At 44.1% G+C, this 24090-nt stretch overlaps 1 protein-coding gene across 4 annotated transcripts in view; it reads right to left on the bottom strand.

The window, feature by feature from the left end:
* DYNC2H1 (dynein cytoplasmic 2 heavy chain 1) overlaps positions 1-24090 on the bottom strand; it is a 438789-nt gene that overhangs the window by 313250 nt on the left and 101449 nt on the right. For all 4 annotated transcript variants that reach the window (XM_061628720.1, XM_061628719.1, XM_061628721.1 and 1 more), the window contains 2 exons: positions 2810-3074; positions 2007-2214 (listed from right to left, as the gene is read on the bottom strand). In XM_061628720.1, coding sequence (XP_061484704.1) covers positions 2007-2214; positions 2810-3074 — 473 coding nt within the window. The remainder of the gene's footprint in view (positions 1-2006; positions 2215-2809; positions 3075-24090) is intronic.

Raw genomic sequence — 24090 nt, forward strand, 5'->3', positions numbered from 1 at the left:
TTTTGGGGTAGGTATGTACCAGCTTTGCACACTGTGTTGGAGGGATTTTGGCCTATTCTTCTTGACAGATTCACTCCAGGTCGTTCACTTGTACACCGCAATTTTCAAAGAGTGCCACAGATTGTCAATGGGATTGAGATCAGGACTTCAACTGGGCCACTGTAGGACATTCATCTTTTTGTTCTTGTGCAACTCTAATGTTGCTTTGGCCTTGTGCTTGGGATCATTGTCCTGCTGAAAAGGGAATTTCCTCCCAAGCTTCAGTTGTTTAGTAGACTGAAGCAAGTTCTCTTGCAGTATATCCCTGTATTTTGCTCCATCCATTCTTCCTTCAATTTTAACAAGATGGCCAGTCCCTGCTGATGAGAAGTATCCCCACAGCATGATGATGCCACCACCATACTTCACTGTAGGGATGGTGTGTCTTGAGGCATGGGAAGTGTTAGGTTTATGCCACACATAGTGCTTTGAGTTTTGGCCAAAAAGCTCTACCTTGGACTCATCTGACCACAAAACCTTTTCCCACATCGCAGCTGGGGCACTCTTATGCTTTCTGGGAAACTCCAGATGTGCTTTAAGATGGTACTTTTTGCGTAACCGTTTCTTTCTTGCCACCCTCCCATACAGGCCAGTGTTATGCAGAGCTCTTGATATGGTTGACTGGTGCACCATTACTCCACTCCCAGCCACTGAACTCTGTAGCTCGTTCAAAGTGATTGTTGGCCTCTCTATGGTTTCTCTCACAAGTCTACTCCTTGTTCAAGCACTGAGTTTTGAGGGACAGCCTTTTCTTGGCAGTAGCTGGGTGGTGGGATGCAGCTTCCACTTCCTGATTGTTGATCCAACTATGCTCACTGGGATATCCAAACACTTGGATATTAGTTTGTACCCTTTTCCTAATCTATGCATTTGTATTACATTATCTCTCACTTCCGTAGAATGCTCTTTGGTCTTCATTTTCCTTCAGATCCACAGCCTGACCAATGATCCTACAACAGTGGGGTTCTTATCCTGACAATGTGACAGCAACTCTAATGGTTCACTGGTGGAGGCCAATGGTAAGGTAATAATGTCCTTGATAAGGCAATTTCTTTCATCTGTGTAAACTGGGAGCTTCCACAGCACAAGAGTTGAATACTTATGCAAGCAACATGTTTCAGTTTTTTATGTTTCTTACAAACATTTCCCAATAAATAAAACCAATGTCACCTTGCAATAATTAATTTTGAGTTTCAGTGTTTCACAATAAAATATCATACAGAATAAAATTATAAATTACCACATGTAATTCAGTAATATGAGAGCACTGGTCAGGGGTCTGATTACTTTTGCAAGTGCATGCGTGCGGCACTAATCAAGTCATTAAGTAAATAATAAATAAACAAAATAGGTTTCCATGCCATGTAAACAGGGAAATGATGATTGACACCTCTGGAAAAAACTGGGATATTAAGCATATTTCAATCCATGGCTACATATTTTGGCTCATTCTGAAGCTGCTGGTTTTGGATGAAATTGGAAACTGTAGTTAACTGAAGACTTTCTGGCTTGTTCACTTACTCACATAAAGGAGAAGGGAAAAAAAGCTATATGGCAGTCATAAGTCTTGTTCCATGCCTCAGCTTATTAAACCAAACAGTGCCACTATATTATTGGTTGTTACTTTGAAGCCCTCTTTGCAGTTGTTAAAAGGCATGGGAATCCCACTAAAGTTGCACAATTCTCTCAACCTAGAGTGAACAACGAAGAGAGGTCACCTCTTCTGTGTACACAGAGGAGCCTGCCAATTGCAAGAACATTTGTGCAAGTGCTTTTTGCCCATAAAATTCTAGTTAGCTTCCAAATGAGCAGATAACAAATTAAAACATTGAATGGGATTGGAGTGAAACAATGGCCAGTTATTTTTTTTCAGTCAACTTTACACCAGTTTTAAACTTCAACTTTCCTTATCATGTGTTACTGGTGTAAATGACTCTAAGGTGCATCTACATCAAATGTCAAATTACCTTAGGAAGATCATCCCCATTCGAGATATTGTGGCAGGAGAGGCACAACTCAAATCATGGGTTTCAAAAACAAAGTTAACATTTGGGCCAAACTGAATTCTTTCTCCACTGGGCATAGTAAGTAGACGGTTGTCATCAAGAACAGAATTCAAAGACTCAATCCACTCAGGATCTATATCACCATCACAGATTATCCACGAAGTAACATCTGTTTACAAACAGTAACAAATATTTTATTTCAAGCTAGTCACTTTTCAGTAGGAATTCAAATCAGATATACTTTAGCATATGCATTTGGGATGAATACAGGGGAGGATAGGTTTGAATTACTGTATCTCACATCAGTGAACAATTCAAATGTATGCAACTGCTTTGTATGAACAAAGAACCCAATAAAGCTAGATTAATATGCTCTCTAAATATATGCAGTATAGGGATAGATAAAATGCAAACAATTCTTACTGTCACAGTGGTTATTTTCTTATTTTACTTACTATGTTGAGAAGTTTTGTTGCTCTTTTCTAACTGTACACTTGTTATTCACTAAACACAGGTATTATCAGTGGCTTTATTCAGCCAACCTTTTTTCAGAGAATCTTACCAGCATAATGAAGACAAAAGTGTTCTTGCTGCAGCAGAATATCACAGTTCCTCTTATTGTGATAGTATAAGATTGACAACACTAAGGTTATCATTCTATGCACTTTCTTGGATATAAGACCTACTTCTGAGTTATCAAGATTAGGATCGAAACATAAGACTCCTCATTTATGAAAATTAAGAGTTCTAATTCACCGACATACCTGATGGTTCACGCACCACTTGCCGAGCACTATTTGTAAGCACACCATCAGACCATTCTCTAGTGTCCATGTCAATATGGCCTAGTAACTGACGGCGAGGCATCGCTTTGGGGTTCATGGTATATTGTTTCACTACTTTGCCAACTTTCCCAAGTGCAGCCCTCAACATTCTCCAGAGAGTTGATTTACCTGCACCACTTGGACCTACGATAACTACCCCCATTCTCTGTCGTAGTTGCTCATACAATTCCAAAGCTTTCTTGATCTTTGCAGAAATAAAAGAATAAAACATAGTTAAACGTGTAAACTTCATACCTCAAACTAGTAAGGAACAGATCAGACATTTTCAAATTTTCACTTATCTGGTAAAAACAAAAAGGAACATTACTGTGAAGGTTCCTTCTGGCTGTGGGTGAACAAGGCATCCAATAGTCTAGATCAGCCTTTCCCAACCTTGGGGTCCCCAGATGTTGCTGGACTACAACTCCCATCAGCCCCAGCTAGCATAGCCAACGGTCAGGAATCGTGGGAACTGTAGTCCAGCAACATCTCGGGACCCAAGGTTGGGAAAAGCTGGTCTAGATTCACATCAGATGACTTCTCTCCAGTTCCATCCTATACCAAGCTTAAAACAAAGAATACTGAGAAGTATCCCGATACAATTGGTCAGGAAATGACATGTGAGAATAGAACCCTGGTGCCTCATCCCGCCCCTTGGGGAACTAGCACATGCCAAAGGTCTCTGGCAAGCAAAGCCAGATTGCTATGTATAAGAAATGCTAGCATTTCCAATGGTCTATGGCTACAAGCAATACATATTTATAGAACTGGAATGCCAGACACCACTAAATGGCTTGTATTTTATTTCTGTACTTTTTCCAGTTGTACTAATATGTATTTTTAGTACTACGTAACTAATATTATGTATTAATGGTCAACTGACTGCAAAAAAAAGATGTTGATATAGTAAAGTGTACCTTGGATGCCTCATTCATCCCAAACCAGAAATAAACTTCACAGTAAGTATCCAATGTTCGTTTCTCCATTTGGAAAGAAAGAGGTATTCAATAATGTGGGATGTTGCCCTAACTAATATAATCACTAAAGTGGGAATTGGATATGGAACCATGGGATGAATTTAAGAAGGAAAGAAAACATGTTTTTCTTTTTTGGAAAAGAACATGTGTCCATTTTAAAATGTCTGGTCTCCACAAACAGAATAAAAAGTGCCCACATTCTAGTGGCAAAATCATAAGGGCCTCCTGGCTACTGTAGTGGCTGCAATAGCCATGGTAGAGTATTGTGCTGCATCAAGAGAGGTGTCTCCAATAAATACTGATGCCTCAGTAAATGTTTTTAAATTCCTATGTAACATTAATATAAGAACACAAGAAGAGCCTGCTGGATCAGGTCAAAGGCCCACTGTGGCCAACCAGATGCCCACGGGAAATATGCAAGCAGAATTGAGCACAACATCTACGTCATCATCCGGAGGAAGACTTTAAACCAGATGAGACACACTCTGGAAAAAATAGAGCCAGTAAGGTGGCTGTGAAGGCCAGGGTTAAAACTTCATTGGAATTCTTAAGTGCTTCCTCTGCTGTGTTGTCAAAGGAGTACTTCAAGGCTTAGAATCATAGAGTTGGAAGGGGCCTTGTAGGTCATCGAGTCCAACCCCCTGCTCACAGCAGGAAATCCACAGCTAGAGAATCTCCCGCAGATAGCTGTCCAGCCTCTGCTTGAAGACATCCAGCGAACGGGATCCCACCACCTCCCTAGGCAGTCGGTTCCATTGCCGAACTGCCCTGACTGTCAAGAAGTTCCTTCTAATGTCCAATCTGAATCTACGCTCCTGCAACTTAAAACCATTAAGACCTAGTCCTACCCTCTGGGGCAGCAGTGAACAAATCTGTACCCTCCTCTATGTGACAGCCCTTCAGGTACTTAAAGAGTGTAATTATGTCGCCCCTCAGCCTTCTCTTCACCAGACTGAACATGCCAAGTTCCTTCAACCTTTCCTCATAAGACTTGTTCTCCATACCAGCTATCATCCTCATTGCCCTCTTCTGAACCCGCTCTAACTTGTCTATATCTTTCTTAAAATGAGGCGCACAGAACTGAACGCAGTATTCCAGATGAGGCCTGACTAATGCAGAATATAGTGGGACTATTACTTCCCTCGACCTGGAAACTATAGCTCTGTTTATGCATCCCAAAACTGTGTTTGCCTTTTTTACTGCAGCATCACACTACTGGGTCATGTTCAACTTGCGGTCCACTACAATTCCAAGGTCCTTCTCACACGCACTACGGCTAAGCCGGGTATTTCCCATCCTGTACCCATGCATTTTGTTTTTGTGGCCTAAATGCAGAATCCTGCATTTGTCTTTATTGAATGTCATTTTATTAATTTCAGCCCAATTTTCTAGTCTATCCAGGTCCCTTTGGATTTTATTCCTGTCTTCCATTGTGTTAGCTATCCCTCCCAGTTTCGTATCATCCGCAAACTTCATAAGGCTTCCCTCCACCCCATCATCTAAGTCATTGATAAAAATGTTGAAGAGTATCGGCCCCAGGACCGAACCCTGTGGCACTCCACTCGAAACCTCCTTCCAGTCCGAAGCAGAGCCACCGACGACCACTCTTTGAGTACGGTTTTCCAACCAGTTGTGAATCCACCTGACAGTATTTCCATGTAGTCCGCATTTGACCAGTTTGCTAATCAAAAGGTTGTGGGGGACTTTGTCAAACGCTTTGCTGAAATCTAGATAGATGACATCTACAGCATTTCCACCATCTACTAGGCTAGTGACCCGATCAAAAAAAGAGATGAGATTAGTTTGACAGGATTTTTTCTTGACAAACCCATGCTGGCTCCTACTAATCACAGCATTGTCATCTAGATAGTTGCCAATCGACTCTTTTATTATCTGTTCTAATATCTTTCCCGGTATTGAAGTCAGACTGACCGGCCTGTAATTCCCCGGATCTTCTTTTTTACCCTTTTTAAAGAGCGGGACGATGTTTGCCCGTCTCCAATCCTCCGGCACCTCTCCCGTTCTCCAGGATTTCTCAAAGATGATGGCAAGAGGTTCCGAGAGTACATCCGCAAGTTCCTTCAATACTCTGGGATGCAGTTCATCAGGCCCTGGAGATTTGAACTCATTTAGGTTAACTAGGTATTTCCTGACTATCTCCTTATCAATCACAAACTGCAATCCCGACCCCTTACTGAGATTGCTACCAATGCAAGGTTGCACACTGTTCCCTTTTTGGGAGAAAACGGAGGCAAAATAGGCATTGAGCAGTTCTGCCTTTTCCTCGTTATCTGTCAACGTTTTGCCATCCTCACTGAGCAGCAGTCCCACCATTTCCTTGGTCTTTCTCTTGCTTCGAACATATCTGAAAAACCCCTTTTTGTTGTTCCTCGCTTCCCTCGCCAGCCTCAGCTCTCTGGGTTTTAGCTTTCCTTACGCTATTCCTGCAAGCCCGAGCCGCTCGTCAGTACTCTTCCTTGGTGATGCGTCCTTCCTTCCATTCTTTATACATGCTCTTTTTTACTTTTACCTCCTCCACCAGTCTTCCGTGTAGCCACATTGGCTTTTTCCGATGTATTCCGTTTTTCTTTCTCTTTGGAATTGTTTGCGATTGAGCTTTTTGTAATACGTTCTTCATGAACATCCACGCTTCTTGGGCTCCTTTTTTCTTTAGTCTATCTAGCCACGGGATCCTACCCAACATTTCCCTGAGCTTGCTAAAATCGGCTTTCCTGAAATCCATGAAATTCATCATTGTCTTTAGATAAGACCATCCGTGAAAGGAGAGCTGACATAGGAACATCCATAATTCTTGCTGTTATGTGCCTTCAAGACGATTACGACTTATGGCAACCCTATGAATCTACGAACTCCAAAAGCATCTATTATAAAATACCCTGTTCAGATCTTATAAGTTCACATCTGTGGCTTCCTTTACGCAATCAATCCATCTCTTGATTGGTCTTCCTCTTTTCCTACTCTCTTCTGTTTTTCCCAGCATTATTGTCTTTTCTAGTGAATCATGTTTCCTCATTATGTATGCAAAGTATAACCTCTAGCTTCTGATGATAGTTCTGGTTTAATTTGTTCTAACACCCAATTATTTCTCTTTTTCACGGTCAATGATATCCGCAAAGCACTCCTCCAACATATTTCAAATGAGTTCATTTTTTTCTTATCCACTTTTTTCACTGTCCAACTTTCACACCGATACACAGAGATCAGGAATACCATGGTCTGAATGATCCTGACTTTAGTGTTCTGTAATACATCTTTGTATTTGAGGAACTTTTCTAGTTCTCTCACAGCTGCCTGTGATGTTCCTATATTAATGTATATATGGTAAGTGCTGTTGTTTAGAAGATACATGGTAAGTGGAGTGAAAGAGGAGGGGGAGTGAATGGGCAGTAGAATGCTAGATGATTGGCTGAGTGTTTAAAATGGCTGAACGTATAAAAGGAAGAGTGAGAGTGGGGGTGGAGGAGGTGAACTGAGTGGGTTGCTTGGTGGGGGTTTAGAGAGTTGTTTGCCAGGAGAGAGTGGAGAAGGAGGGGGGTGGAGTTCGGATTAGTATTGAGTAAAACCATATGCTTATGTGCCTTAAGAAGAAATCTTGTTAATCTTGTTAGCTTTGTTATCTTTAATAAATACTTAATTTGGTTTACCAAAGGCCTGATCCTTGGCTGGGGTTTCACAGACCAGAAGGGAGGGTAAGGTAATGACCAAGGCTGAAGGGAAACTGTAACAAATGGTGGCAGCGGTGAAGAGAATAACAATACCAGTATTCAGAGTCTCTGGGAATACTAGTATTAGGACATGACTAGTGGTTGCCTAGCAGGGGGATCTGTTGAGATCTGTGCTAGAGCGGGGAGAGAAACAATTAAAAAGGACAGTCTGGACTGGTGGAGTCCCTGGTGGTGCCTAGTGACAGGCAGTAGCCACGCGCAGGTAGGAACCTGACAGGGAGAGCCAGGGAAGGGCGTCACACTGCCCTCCCCAGTCCTAGCCTTCTTCGGATTTCTGGACTATTGTCTCCATTTTGGTTGACTGTGCCAAGGTATCCTTGACAAGTTCAATTTCCTCATTGTCAACTTAGTTACATAAATCTTCTGTTGTATTACTTTAGTCTTCTTGTAGTTCAGATGTAGTCCTACTTTGATGCTTTCCTCTAACTTTCATCAGCACTTGTTACAAATCAATACTGGTTTCTGCTAGTAGTATGGAATCGTCTGCATATCTTAAATTATTGATATTTCTCCCTCCAATAGATTAAACAAATACTGATAAAATACACCCTCGTCTCACACCCTTTCTGATGTTGCGAGTTGCGTGTGTAGGTCAGACGTGGTTTGAATCCAAAAGCCGTTTAGAACAGGAATAAGACAGGCCAGGCAAGTTTCATGTAAGAGTCTTTACTAGGCAAAGACATTAGAGACATCTTCCTCCATTGACATTTCTTCCCCCACACTCGAGTTCCTGCCAGTTCCAACCTTATCACACTCTCAGCCAGCCACTCTGACCTTGATTGTCTGGAACTCTGTTCTCACAACTTAACCCTTCTGCTTCAGGTTTCTCTCTCTCTGCTAAAAACCTTGTCTGTGAGTCTCACAACCTGCGTCACTGACCAACAGCCCCCACCTGAGACTTACAGACTACAAAACATCATGTTACAATTATTACATTTCTACAACATTAACTTTTCATTACAAATACATTTCAGTACATGGTTTCTTACAGTTTCTATTTACAGTTTCAGTTCAGTTCAGTTTCTCTTTATTCTCTATTTACACAAGTTTCACAGATTCATGTTTGCTTTTATTTGATGATACAATTACATTTCATTCTTCAACACAAAACTTCCACATTAGATCCATTGTTTCTTTATCTATTGGTCCCTCTTTTTCCCATTCTACTGGAATTTCATCTGTTTCATTATTTTGTTGTGTAACATTAAATGCAAATCTCTGAGGAGGTTGACCTTTCGTTTTTCTCTCTGATTTCCTGACCGTATCTATTTCCATTTCTTCTTCACTCTCAATTTTACTCAGACCAGCACCACTAGTACTAGGTATTTCTGTATCATGTGTTGTTATGTCTTCACCTCTCAGTCTTTTAACAGTACGTTTGCCACTATGAATTAAATCTTTTAATGCAGTTTTTAATGGAATTTGCTGCCCGAAAGGAACATCCGCAGCTTCCTGTATGCTTTCACTCTCTAAGATCACTGTTTGACTGTCTCTCCAAGGTTTATCTATCACCTTTATGTTTCTGCTTAACACCACTTGTTGTTTCTCAGGTAACCAAACTCTATAATATGAATTCTGAAATCCCAAAATGCGTCCTGCCTGCTCTCTTGACTGTTTTGCAACATGTATCCAGCATTTTGCCCCAAAACGTTCTATGTGTTTCACCCTGGGTTTTCTTCCAGTCAGTTTCTCATAGGGAGACATGCCTATTGTTCTGTGCATTAGGCGGTTCTGAATATAAACAGTGTACAGAATACATTCACCCCAATAAGATTTATTCATATCAGCATCTGCTAGCATTGCTCTCAATGAATCCTGCAATGACCAGTTCCTCCTCTCTGCCGTTCCGTTGGAGGATGGGCTGAAGGGAGCAGTTAGACTTTGAATTATCCCCTTCTTTTCCAAATATGTTTGAAATGAATTACTGGTAAATTCACCACCTCTATCTGATCTGATATTTTTGATAACAACCCCATGTTGTGTTTCTGTTCTCTGTATGAATGCCTTTAATTTCTCTTCTGCATCACTTTTCTTTTTCAATAAGAACACATGTGTAAATCTGGAGAAATCATCCACAATCACTAAATAAAACCTTGCTCCACCTTTTGAGCACTGAAAAGGTCCTGCTAAATCCACATGTATAAGTTGATAGGGTTCTGAAGTCGTGCTTTCACAGCTCTTATTTACTGGATTCACAGTCATTTTTGTTTTATAACATACCTCACACTCATCCACATGCTCACAGTGTTTTAACTTCAAATCTTGACTATATTTTGCGGTGTTTTGTATCTTTTGAAAATGGGCGTGTGCTAGTTTTCTGTGCCATTCATGGACACAATTATCATGTTTCTCTTTATTTACTGCTATCCAAGCACACATGTCTTTATCAAGCTTGCATTCAACCATAAACATATTGTTCTGTAATTTCCCTTGCATGCATATTTCACCATCTTTTCTCACAAAACATCTATCCCCTTCAAATGTAACTTTACAACCTATTTGAGCCAATTTTCTCACTGATAGAATGTTATATTTTAAACCAGAAATCAATAATACATCTGTTAAAATTCCCAAATTACCCATCTTCAGTGTTCCTCTCGCAGTAGCGTCCTGAGTTGATCCGTCAGCCAGATAAATCTTCTCCTGCGTCGGCTTTGAAGTGTAAAATAAACTAGAGTCTGTGATTAGGCAATCAGACGCTCTACTGTCAAGAAGCCATTTAGAGTTAATCAGTTTATTGCTCTCCTTAGAAACAAAGTTCACGCTTGCCCTCTGACTTTCAAAGTTTCTGTAATTCCTCTTCTTTAAACAATGTCTCTGTATATGCCCACGTGATCCACAAAAATAACATGTTTTAGTCTCTTCCCTGCTTCTTTGATTTCGTTGTTGTACAGATACAGTCTCAGCCTCTTTTAATTCCATTTTTTTGTTTTCTTGTCTCCTATACCACTCTTGTTGAAGTTTCTGTTCCACAAAGTCCAAAGTTAGAGTCCCGTCAGGTTGACTTTCCAGACCAGCGACCAGCACGTCCCATTTTTGATCAAATGAAGATAACAGGAGATACACCATCTGCAAGTCATTATGATGAACGCCTCGATCTTGCAGCTCTGCATTTAATCTACGAAATTCAGCCAAATGCTCTTCCATAGTCACATCATCTTTAAAACGCATCTGATATAGCTTCCGTGCTAAACACAGCCTGCTTCCCGCAGTTTGCTGTACATGCGCGGCTCTTAACTTTTCCCACATCTGATTAGCTGTCGGCTCATTACTCACCAGCAACAGTTGTGAATCTGATAGCCTCAGAGTAATAAAAGCCTTCGCTTTCTCGTCTTTCTTCAGCCACGCTGCTGAAGGAGCTGCCGGAGGGGTTTTTTCCACGACATCATTCAAATCCTCTTTAATCAGAACAGCTCTCATCCTCCACTTCCAGCTGGAGTAGTTTACAGCATTCAGCCTCTCCATCGGCATCCCGGAAGATAGATTTACAGCCATTTTGCCCACTCTTACTTGCCTCTCACTTGCGCTTTGTTTCTCTCTGCAATAACGCCACTTCACCGGCTCTCGAACCCGCTACCACGCCTCATAATCTGGGCCCATAACCCCTGTTGCGAGTTGCGTGTGTAGGTCAGACGTGGTTTGAATCCAAAAGCCGTTTAGAACAGGAATAAGACAGGCCAGGCAAGTTTCATGTAAGAGTCTTTACTAGGCAAAGACATTAGAGACATCTTCCTCCATTGACATTTCTTCCCCCACACTCGAGTTCCTGCCAGTTCCAACCTTATCACACTCTCAGCCAGCCACTCTGACCTTGATTGTCTGGAACTCTGTTCTCACAACTTAACCCTTCTGCTTCAGGTTTCTCTCTCTCTGCTAAAAACCTTGTCTGTGAGTCTCACAACCTGCATCACTGACCAACATCTGATTGGGAAAGTTTATCCATATTCTGTCCTTACAGTAGCCTCTTGTCCAGAGTATAGGTTGTGCATCAGGACAATCGGATGCTGTGGCACCCTCACTGCTTTTAAAGCATTCCATAGTTTTTCATGATCTACAGAATCAAACACTTTGCTGTACTCTATAAAGCACAGGGTGATTTCCTTCTGAAATTCCTTGGTCCGTTCCATTATGCAACGTATGTTTGCAATATGATCTCTGGTACCTCTTCCTTTCCTAAATCCAGGTTGGACATCTGGCATTCCTTGCTCCATGTATGGTAAGAGCTTTTGTTGTAGAATCTTGAGTATTGCTTTACTTCCATGGAATATTAAGGCAATAGTTTGATAATTACTGCATTCCCTGGGGTCTCCTTTCTTTGGAATTGAGATATATATTGAACAGTTCCAGTCTGTGGGCCATTGTTTAGTTTTCCATATTTGTTGACAAATCTTTGTCAAAATTTGGACAGATTCAATCTCAGTAGCTTCTAGCAACTCTACTGGTACAATTAGAACATTTAATTTTCCCATAGGTTGTGACTGAAGGTAACAAAACTTCTGGGCTAATTTCATTCCTTTTTACTCTGATTTTACTACCTTTGAGAAATGTGGGGGAAGGGTGCTTTTCTAGAAGCTGACCTGGACTGAGGAAAACCAATGCCCCTCTAGATGTTTCTGGTACCAGAGATTTTTGGTACTGGAATTTGATGACCTAGGGATTACATGGCTTTCGTTAATAAAGACTGAATATCCTTATTGTGAAAAAGCCTGGTAGTGGAAGGCACCTCCATTATGGTATTATCTGAACACACTCTTTTTTTCCAGGGTGTCCTGACCCTGGCAATCTGTTTCTAGGAGTGAAACTGAGGAACCAGCCACAAGGATACTGAGTGTGGAGAGCACTGTAAAAAGTAGGGAGCACTGGGGAGATGGCTGCATACCACAAGCCAACAAACATGATTCAGAAGATCATTGATCATATTCTGCTGATGAATAGGAAGTTCTCATCTAGGACTGACTGCTAGGCTGAGTGCTGTTACTTGTGACCCGAACATCACTCCTGATTTGGGTGGTGGTGAACACTCAGATTTCAAAGAGTGCCTGTCAGAACTTTGGAGATGGAACCGTTTTACTCACCAGAAAAGTGTTTCTCTGTGGGTACCAGGGCACCGCCAAGTGGGTATTGTCTTCCTTACTAGTGCATGAGGCAGGAAAGAGTTAACACTCCAAACGGACCATTACCGCAGCCCCTCCCACAAAAATATAAACTTATAACGCATATGAACACACTGACAACACTACATTAACCATAAATAACATGGAACAAATAACTTGCACACTTTCAGGTATGATAACTAATCCTTTAGTCTGCACCCATTCTCTTTATAACATTTACTGTCTTAAACATCCCAGGGTGAGCCTTGGCGGTGTCCTGGTACCCGCAGAGAAACACTTTTCTGGTGAGTAAAACAGATCCTTCTCCAGTGGGTACCAGGACACCCCCAAGTGGGATGTTCCAGAGCTGACCTATTGTTTGGGTGGGTACATAATTGTTCAATGATGTTTTAGCACCTGCTGAATAACTCACCTACCGGAGGCTGCTTCTGCCAATGCAAAAATATGTATCTTATGTTTAGTGAAAGTATTGGGTTCGCCCTGCCACTGGTACAGTAACAATGTCCACTGTAGAGGCTGGACATGAAATCTGGCCCATGGTGTAACTTGGATAGCTGAGAATAGCATCCCTAAAATCTTTGCTAAGATCATTATGTCCTCTGCGGTCCTCCTCAGCAGTGACCAGCCAACTTTATCTTCTGCACTCTCTCTTCCAAAAGATATTGTCTCCCCCTTCGTATCTATAATTGCCCCCAAATGCTGCAGGCATTGCTGAGGAAACAAGTGGCTCTTCGGTATGTTCACCAAGAACCCGTAATCCTTGAGAATTGCTAGTATGATCTGAATGTCCTGATAGCTGACTGTACTGTCTGCGACCAAATCAGAATGTCATCCAAATATGGGGACAGATGCAATCCCTGTTGGTGGAGATGAGCCACAAGGGTCACCATTATCTTCGTGAAGACCCTTGGAGCTGATGCCAAGCCAAAAGGCATTGCCCTGTACTAATAGTGTTGATTGCCATAAGCAAAACGGAGGTATGTGCGATGCTGTGGATGGATTAGCACATGGACATATGCCTCGGTTAGATCTATGGAAGCTAAAAAGTCTTGAGGTTGAAGCACTTTCTTTATAGAAACCAATGTTCCCATGCAAAATTTCCAATATCTTACGAATCTTTAGATCGAGCACAGCCCTCCAATCATTCCCTTTCTTCAGCACAATAAACAGCATAGAATAAACACCACAAAATTTCTGGTCCTGCTGAACTACTTCTATGGCTGCTATCTGCAAGAAATGGCCTATTGCCTCTTGTACTAGCCTGCGCTTCCCTGGATTCAACGAGACTGGTAATGGGATAAATCTGTTTGGAGGTGTAGCCTGAAACTCTGTTTGATACCCATGCTGCACTGCATTTCTGATCCAGCAAGCTATTGTTGTTGCCTGCCACTGTTGTACAAAACTCAATAGGCAGCCTCCCACTGGAATCGGCAATAAGTCAGAATTGTCTTTGTTGTCTTCCACTTCTGTTAGAAGTTGAACCTGTATTTTGCACTCCTGCTTGCTGTTGGTTGCACAACTGGAATCTAGGATGACCCCAAGCTTGTCTGTTAGAATGAAAATCTCGCTCCCTTCCTCCAAATCTAGATGGGTGAAATGACTAGTATGGTTGATAGCACCGGAACGAACACAGGTCATATCTTCTTTGGCTTGTTAATGGCATTGCCTTCTTTTTTCTTTCATCTCTACTAATGCAACCTTCGACACATCCTCACCAAACAATTTCATCCCTGCATATTGTTCTGTAGCCAGCACTATACGGGAAGAAGCACCTGTCTCCCAATAACGAAGCCACAAGATGCACCTAGCTACCACTTCAGCAGCCATGGCCCTGGCTGCAAACTGAGTTGCATCCATTGTAGCATCTGCAATGAAGGCCTCTGCTCTTGAAACCTTCAGAATAGTTTTCCTGAGTTTCTGTGGCTCCTGATTATCCAAAACATTGTCTAACCACAATAATGCTGCCTTTGAAAACACAGATGCTGCACTAGAAGCACATATAGTCAATGCTATTGCCTCATGAACTTTTTTAAGTGCCATGTTCAACTTTTGTTCTGTAAGATCCTTCAACTGAGCATCCCCATCCCTCGAAAGGAAATGTCTAGAAACTAAAGTGGAAATTGGAGCGTCAATGGCTGGAGTTCTCAGCTGCTCCATGAACTCTGGTTCCAGTAAGTATAATTTATTAGCATATGATACTGATTTTTTGGACTGAACTGGCGAGTCCCATTCAGATTTCACTACTTCCCTGAGAAGTGATGGCACTTTAACCACCTTGTCACTAGTCTTTGTTTCTGGAAGAACAGATGCTCCCCTTGAATTAGACGGTGCCTGTTCTGTAACTGAATCCTTTAAATCTAAAGCCACCATAGCCTTACATAGCAGAGGCATGTACTAAGTGCTATGAAACAACCTATTGGACTGCTGCTCATCAAAATGTGAACCATCACTCTATTCATCTGTGTCTTCCTCCAGAGTAACAACTGAATCATCGTGCAGAAACTGTTGCCTAGCAGCAGTTGACCTGTCTAGTCTGTGAGCTGTGAGTCCCCAAGCTCTACCCCTGGCCACATCATGTGGATCTGGTGAGACATTTGCACTTTCTCTTTGCAGTTCCTGTTGCTCAATATCAGGCATACTTGCCCGACCCATCTGAGCAGGGCACTGCACATACTGTGTTGCAAGTGACTATCCCGTTGCATGAATGTCCTGTTGTGATTGTACAGGAGCCACTTGAAAATACTGGCAAAAAGCAGCTAGTCCTGCTGAAATATCATCCATGAGAGCTCTCCTAATATGATTTAATTCTGCAGTGCTTAAATGAAAAGATTCCACCTGCTGAAGTTCCAGTTTCGAACAGGAGGTAGCAGCAGAGACCACCTCAACTGACTGTGCTGAATTTATATGATGTTGCTGATGCTTGCTTATATTTAGCAAGACTATGCTGCTGTTGGTGACTTTGACCAGAGGCAGCAGTATTACGCAAAGTCACCATGGCTAAACCGTTCTGTGGAAATTCAGGCTATGGTGTGTTAAAACCTGTGAATTCCTCTTTGTCTTCCTCAGAATCTGAGCAAAAAAGGACTGAACGGTCTGGAGCCCTCTCTTCCTCAGAGCATTTCATCATTTAATTCCATCCACTGCTGGCTTTCCTCTCCTTCATAAACTGCCCTTGTGCCCTGTAATGATATTGGTAAGGGTGCATCCATATTATTTTCCCTGTTTTCCTCAGAAAGAACCCTTCCTGATTGCTCTGGTACTGCATTGCTTACTGTATTCTTAATTTTTTCCACATTTTTCCACCCTGATTGGTCTGCTACTGCATTGCTTACAGGGGAAACAGTGCTGTGCTGTTGATTAACAGTGCTGACTGTGAGGCCATTTGTTGATGAAAATGGCAGCTGCCTCCATGCACGCTACAGTGGCTTGTCATTTTAACTGTCATTTTCTCTGAGCATGCTGTAGGTGCTACCGCATCAACAGCTCCTGCCGCTTTGTGTCATAACTTCACTGTTTTAGAGTGCTCTGAGGAGACTTTGCCCTACTCCTGAGGCATTTCGCCATTAGCAGGAGAGGTTTATTTAGTGGGCTTTTTGTGTTTCTTTTCCTTTTCCATTTTATTTTCTTTTTAAAAACGCAGCAGACCGCTGTTTAAAACAGAGGAATCAACCCAGCAAATTCATTAATTCAGGGGGAAATCACCAGGATAATTAATTTAGGGACTTCAAAAACGTGTAATAGTTATTTGAGCGACACATTAAAAAAATCAAAGGACTAACGAACGCTTAGCCATTCAGCCACTCACAGCAATTCATTAATAAACGCCCATACACATTCACATTACAGACACCCATACACATTTACACACAATTAATTTTAAACCATAACTACTGTATCAACAACTTAAATAAATAAGCTTAAATAAGGATATAAGTCAGCCAGACTGAGGAGCAAGGCTAAAATCAGTACTGCTCAAGTGAGGCAGGAACAGCAAACTAACACTTTGTGGGAGGGGCCACAGTAACAGTCTGTTTGGAGTGTTAACTCTTTCCTGTCTCAAGCAGTAGCAAGGAAGACAATACGCACTTGGAGGTGGTCCTGGTACCCATTGGAGAACTGCATTCTTCATATTGATTAAATACTTGGCTAATCAAGTCATCAATAACCACTTGCTTAATTTTTTTTGCTAGCAGCTTCATTAGACTGAAGGAGAAACAACGGCTGCTCAAAGGGTGCATCCCGATGGAGTTTTTTTAAAAAAAAAGCTGTTTGAAGCAGCTTTCTATCAGGAACCTAGTTATTGCTCTGCCCCTCTGCCATAAAAATGTACCATTGGTATCACCTGAAGGGTGATTTTCTCAGGTGGTCCGACATCACATGGGATATTTCGCCATCTAGCGTCCAAAGGCAAGAATGGATCGAAGTCAAGACCTGGGACATCGAGCCCCTCCCACTCCAGTTCATTCGTGACGAGACCGAAGTGAGATAGATATCTGAAAAGACAGAAAAGGCCAACGGGTCTAACAGCAAGGAAACAGTGTCCCAAAGCATGACCCAAAGATCGCAAGCATATTAAACAGGTCCAAATTGGTCTTGACTTGGTGAAAAAGTTTAAATAGTATAACTCTGAAGAGTGATAATTAGTAAGGTAGAAAAAACCCCAATATCCTCCAAAAAGGGAGGGCCATGATGTCAGACCACCTGAGAAAATCACCCTTCAGGTGATACCAATGGTACATTTTCCTCAGGTGGTCCGACATCACGTGGGATGTACCAAAGCAGCCCCTAATAGGGAGGGACCGCCTCCTGGCTACCCATCAGAAATAACCTGTTGTAACACACGCCTCCCGAAGGAGGCATCAGCAGAAGCGTAACGGTCTATCTTATGTCTTATGAAAGAATTTGGGGTAGACCATACAGCCGCTCTGCAAATCTCTGCTAGAGGAGCATTGGTTGCGAAGGCAGCCGTAGTGGCAGCTGACCTAGTGGAATGTGCCGTTATGTTACAAGGCACTGGCAGCTGAAGGGACTCATAGGCCAATGCAATACAGGCACGCAACCAACAAGATAACGTAGAGCTGGACACCTTTTTCCCCAGAGTATGTGGGTGAAAGGATACAAATAGGGAATCCGTTGACCATATGTCCTGGGTGCGAGACAGGTAGGTCATGAGGGCCCTCCAGACATCTAGAGAGTGCCAGGCCTTCTTGAGCGCATGAACAGGATCCAGACAGAACGAAGGCAAAACTATGTCTTGGTTACAGTGGAACGCCGAAATGACCTTGGGACGGAAGGAAGGATCGAGACGTAGTACTACTGAGTCCTTATGGAAAATACAGAGATGGCGGACCAAGAACAGTGCCCCCAACTCTGAGATTCTTCTCGCCGAGGTGATCACCACGAGGAACAGGACTTTGAAGGCCAAAAGATGTAATGGCACAGATCGAAGGGGCTCAAAAGGAGGCCGCTGTAGGGCTTGCAGGACCTTCGATAAACTCCACGAAGGAAAGCGATGACAAACTGCTGGCGACAGTAGGACGGCCCCCCTCAAAAAATGTTTGACAAGTGTGTGTGAACCCATAGGAATAGTAGGAGACGTGACAGAGAGAATAGATGAGATGGTGGCGGCGTGGTGACGTAAGATGTTAGGTTTCAGTCCCATCTTCAGTCCTCTGTGTAAAAATTGCAGTAGATGTTGAACATTGGCCTGAGACGGTAGAACGTTTTGAGAGTCACATCAACTAGAGAAGGCAAACCAGGTGCTCTGGTAAACACGAGAGGTCGACTGCTTTCGAGACGCGAGAATTGTGTCCACAACTTCCTGAGACAGTCCAGAATGAATCAAATGTCCCCGTTCAAATGCCACGCTGTCAGATTGAGCCATTCGGGATCCAGATGCCAAATTGGGCCCTGAGAGAGGAGATCTGGTCTGAGTGGCAACCTCCAAGACTCCGTCACTGAAAGGGAGAGCAGATCGGAGAACCATGGCCGACAAGGCCAGTACGGTGCTATCAGGACCAGACGGGCCCTTTCGTGTCGCAGCTTCCTGAAGGTCCTGCCCAGTAGCGGTATCGGGGGAAAGGCATATAGGAGGCCTGCTGGCCACTGAGTCAACAGTGCATCTACCGATTCCGCATTGTTGTCCAGATACCTGGAGAAGTAGCAATGTAGCTGGTAATTGTGACTGGAGGCAAACAGATCCACCGAGAGGATGCCGAACCGTCGTTGGAGAAGGCTGAACACCATGGGGTGTAGCTTCCATTCTCCCGGGATCACTTGTTGTCTGCTGAGCCAGTCGGCCACAACGTTTAAAACACCACTAAGATGTTCTGCTCTCAGTGAAAGTAGATGTATTTCAGCCCATTGGAAGAGTTGAGACGCTTCCGTCTGGAGGCACCGTGACCTGGTTCCCCCTTGTCTGTTCAGATGTGATTTCACACAGGTATTGTCTGTTCAAATCAGTATGTGGCCCAGAAGGAACAAGGGTTGAAAATGCTGAAGAGCCAGATGGACCGCTCTCAGTTCCAGCCAGTTGATATTGTGACTTGCTTCCGTGCTGGACCATACTCCCTGAACATACTGGGAATTGCAGTGGGGCCCCCATCCAGACAGACTGGCATCTGTGGTGATTACAGTCCTGTCTGGTTCTCAGAACGGGGTTCCCAGTCTGAGATTTTTGACTGTAGCCCACCAATGGAAGGAGGTCCACAGAGATGGGTGCAGGTGGACTGTACGGTGGTTGGACATGGCAATGTCCTGTTGGAAAGGGAGTAAGTCCCACTGTAAGGGTCGAGTGTGGTGCCAAGCCCATGGCACGATGTGGATGGTTGAGACAAACATCCCCAGAGCCCTTGCCAGAAGCATTAAGTCCACCCTCGAACAACATGCGAGGTGTACAGCCATCTCTCTGATGGCCGTAACTCGATCCGGTGACAAAAAGACCATGGCCTGCGTGGTGTCTAGAATTGCGCCCAAATGTTGTAATCTCTGAGTTGGTAGAAGTTGACTTTTGTCGTGGTTGACAAGCCAACCATGGGTGCGGAGAACCGTGAGAGCAGAGTGAACGTGAAAGAGGGCCAGATCTCTTGAACCCGCTCGAATCAACAGATCGTCCAAATAAGGGTAAATGTGAACGCCCTGGAGGCGGTGATAAGCCACCAGGGTTAGCAGCACCTTGGTGAATACTCTCGAGGCCGACGAGAGACCGAAAGGCATTGCTCGATATTGGAAGTGATGGGGGCCGAAGACAAATCGCAGGAAACGTCTGTGGATTGGACAGATTGGCACATGAAGGTAAGCTTCTTTGAGGTCTATGGAAGCCAGAAAATCCCCTTCATGTAGCGCCTCTATAATTGACGCCAGGGACTCCATCTTGAACCGTCGGTATTTCACAAAACGGTTGACAAATTTGAAATCTAACACCGCCCTCCATGACTGATCTCGCTTGGGAACTCCAAATAGGAGAGAGTAAACCCCTTGTGCTCTCTCCTCCGGTGGTACAAGCTCTATTGCAGCTATGACGAGAAGATGAGTTATGGCTTCCCACATGATCCAGCACCTGTCTTGAACTCTGGGTAGAGTGGAGGGAATGAACCTATCCGGAGGGGTCATCCAAAATTCCAGTTCATAACCATGAAGGAAGAGATCCCTGACCCAAGCGACCCGTGTCAGACGTAACCAGTGACTTGCAAACATTAGCAATCTGCCCCCCACAGGGAAAGCATCAGTATTGTCTGCGCTGACGAACTCCCCTGCCATAAGTTGAAGTTGAGACCCCTTGACTTCCCTTGTTCTGTGCTCTGGCCTGGAAACGTTGCCTGTTCCAGGTTCCCCTGGAGGAGCGGAAATCAGAAGATCGAAAGTCGCGACCTCGTCCCACAGGCCGCGCTCCTCGAAAGAGCTGAAAGGAGTGATATGGGGTGAAACGTCTGAACGACCTACGATCTTCTCTCTTGGAAGTGGCCAATACTGGTCTTCGGCTGTCTTTAGGGTCTACCAAGACCGCCTTGAGGGCTTCGTCTCCGAAGAGTAAAGACCCAGAAAAGGGTGCTCTTGACAAGTTGCCCTTGGCTGTAGAATCAGCGTCCCAGTGCCTGAGCCAAAGGGTATGCTGAGCTACCACCTGTGAAGCTAGGGCGCGCGCTCCCAGCTGGATGGCATCCAATGTGACGTCAGCTACGAAGCCCACGGTCTTGTGTAATTTTACCAGGCCCTTGAGGAGCTTGACAGGGTCTGGTTCGGGATCATCCAAGAGTTCATCTAGCCACATCATAGCCGCTCTTGAAAATATGGAAGCTGAAGCAGACGCCTGAATATTGAAGGCGGTAAACTCATGGTTTTTATGCAAAACGTAGTCCATGCAGCATTCAAAGGAGTCTTTTAGTTGTGATTCCCCTTGTTTTGGAAGGAGCAATCATGAAACCAGACTAGAGACTGCCTCGTCGACGCCTGGAACAAGCAAACGATTCATAAAGTCCGGGTCCAGTGCATAGAGCCTTTTAGCCATAACGGAAAAGCGGCGTGGCCAGTTTGCCAATGGGGTCCGGCACAGGACAGTAATGATCCATTTATGTTGGAGACTTGATGACTTTAGCCCCTTTCATGGGGGGAGTTGTAGATTCAGGCTGTGTAGTCTGAATACCTAATGTGCCCAGAGCTCTACGAGATAGAGGAAGAAAGTCAGCCGCATCAAATAGGCGATATGAGGTGTCCTCCTCGAAGTCTGCCTCGTCACTCCACTCATCTCCCTTGGCCTGAAGAGAATATTCCAGGTCCTCCAAACCAGGAATGTCATCTCCAATCCTGCCTCTAGCAACATCAAATGGGTTGGGCGAGGTGAGAGGTACCACATCGGAACAGCCACATGGGGCTGGGGCACAGGAAGGGCGCAGTTCACTGTGCTGGGTCAATGGAGCTGTTTGGACTCTCGACTGCTCTGATAAGAGGCTTAGCATATCTTTCAACTGCAAAAGGAATTCCGGAGACAACTGCAGTCCTAGTACAGAGGCCAGTAGTTGTCCTGGTAGCAGCTCAGCAGGCGGTTGCCCTTGTGGAGGAACAGCAACAGGGGCCTCACTGGTTTGGTGTGGCAAACTGGATCGAGAAGGGCAGACCACAGGCTGGTCAGGAAAACCCTCGCACTCATCCTCAGACAACCCAGCTGGAGAGTGAAAGAGTGCTGTCAATTGTTCTTGGTTAGCAGCCTCAGAATGTGGTACAGAAATGTAACGTGTGCGCTTGGTGGCACTGTGGCTAGACAGGTGTTTAGTTTTAGCCACGGCCTTGAAGTGCCGCTTGGGCAGTTTTTGATTGGCAGACTTGTGATACAAGGTCTTGCAGGGTCTCTTTGCCGCAGACAAATGTGTCTCTGAGCGTTGATCCACCATTCTGAGCGCCCAGAGATGCGGTATATATATATTATAACCAACACACGCACAGAGGTGGGAGGTGCGGTGTGGCGAGGGACTATCATCAACACACGGTATATATGACACCAACACACGCACAGAGGTGGTGGGTGTGGTATGGCGAGGGACTATCACCAACACACGCACAGAGGTGAGGGGTGTGGTGTGGCGAGGTATGTACAGTTCCAATAAGCAGCCACTGCGCAGATAAGTCCCAATATACAGTTCCAATGTGCCGCTGCTGCGCAGATAAGTCCCAATGTAAATACATCATGTGGGTAAAAGCTTAGAACACGCCCACAGGTGTGGGGGGGTGAACAGCACCAAATGCCACTAAGTGTAGAGACACTGTTGTAGAAATTAGCCTTGCAGGCTTTTTCTTTGAGACTTGTGCGAGGATTTAAAAGCTTGGAGAGTCTGACTAAGTAACTATACAGTCAAGCAAGGAGAACAAAAAAGGCGGGAAAAACGGGGCAAATTAAAATGGCGCTGGCAAAAAGGGCGGGAAATTGAAATCAAAATGGCGGCCGGGAAGAAGAAGGAGCAATGGTGGACAGGCAGAGGGTTCCACGCACTCCAAAAAGGCCTAAAACGGCCACGGTAAATGCCAGGCAACAGTTAGGGGGGGAGGCAGCAACGCCTGTGCCACCCAAGCCTGGAAATCAAGGCGCTGGCGGTAAAAACGATCTAAGAAAGCCGCAGAAGCGAGCTCCAACCACCGCTTGGCAAGGAGGCAGCAGCCTTCGCCGCAGCCAAATAGCAGCCGCCGCTGAAAAGTAGTAGGCAAAGGAGCCACAGCCACGGCTCCTGGCGAGACAAAAACAATAAAAAACGGCCGCCACCTGGGAAGGAGGCAGTGGCAAGGTAAGGGAAGGACTGAAGAGAGAGCTGCAGCCGCGGCTCTCAACAAAGGCTCATCTCACAGACAGGAGCCCACACAATAAAAAACGGCCGCCGCCTGGGAGAGAGACAGCGGCAAGGCAATGAAGGGCCTGAAAACAGAGCCACAGCCGCGGCTCTCAGCTAAGGCTCGTCTCACAGAGACGGGAGCCCAAAGGGGAAACGGCAGCCACCAGATTCCCCAACTAAGGGACTGAAAGAGGGAAGCAAAAATGAGTCAAAAATAAAATCCCCCCCCAAAACGTCCCAGACAATACAAAAAGTGGGTGAGGCAGGGAGGGACAACGAGAGGAAAAGTTACAGTCCCACACACTCAATTACAAACTTAGCAACATTATAGAAGATCCAAACGCCTCGAATGAAGGAAGGCAAGAATGAACTGGAGTAGGAGGGGCTCGATGCCCCAGGTCTTGACTTCGATCCATTCTTGCCTTCGGACGCTAGATGGTGCTATATCCCACGTGATGTCAGACCACCTGAGGAAAACAATCTCTTTCCTCTACCACTCTGGCATGTGCTGACAATTACTGGTGTGAAAGGACTCCATAATATTCTTGCCCAGATCTGCAACAGATCTGTGATGGAAGCAGTTGTCAGCACAGCTGGGACCCAAGAGAGGAGAGGAAGAGATTTTATTTATTTATTTATTTATTATATTTCTATACCGCCCAATAGCCGTGGCTCTCTGTGCGGTGCACAACATAAAACATCCAATATACAAGTAAAAACATATATCAACAACTTAAAAATAATATACCAAAAATAGTGGAACATAATTAAACATATAAACAACTACAATACAATGTCTTATCATTTTAGTGGGGAATGAATCAAAGTGCAGTGGAGGCTTCATAGTTCTAGTGGGTAGCATATTTTTATGCTTTGAGAGTTTGGCAACCCTAACATGAAGCTACTTCTTTTCCTTTTCCTTTTTTTGCAGGATTGGCTTTGACATGAGAGATTCACGAGAGGGGGAAAATAGCAGAGAAATAAGAATAAAAGTCTTTGTTTTCTATCTGAATTAATAGAAGACACCACAGGAGGGAAAAAGAAGACTGAGCAGCCAAAAAGGATGTG

The sequence above is a fragment of the Rhineura floridana genome, chromosome 5 (genome assembly GCF_030035675.1).
Source record: "Rhineura floridana isolate rRhiFlo1 chromosome 5, rRhiFlo1.hap2, whole genome shotgun sequence".
In the NCBI taxonomy this organism is placed as follows: Eukaryota; Metazoa; Chordata; class Lepidosauria; order Squamata; family Rhineuridae; genus Rhineura; species Rhineura floridana.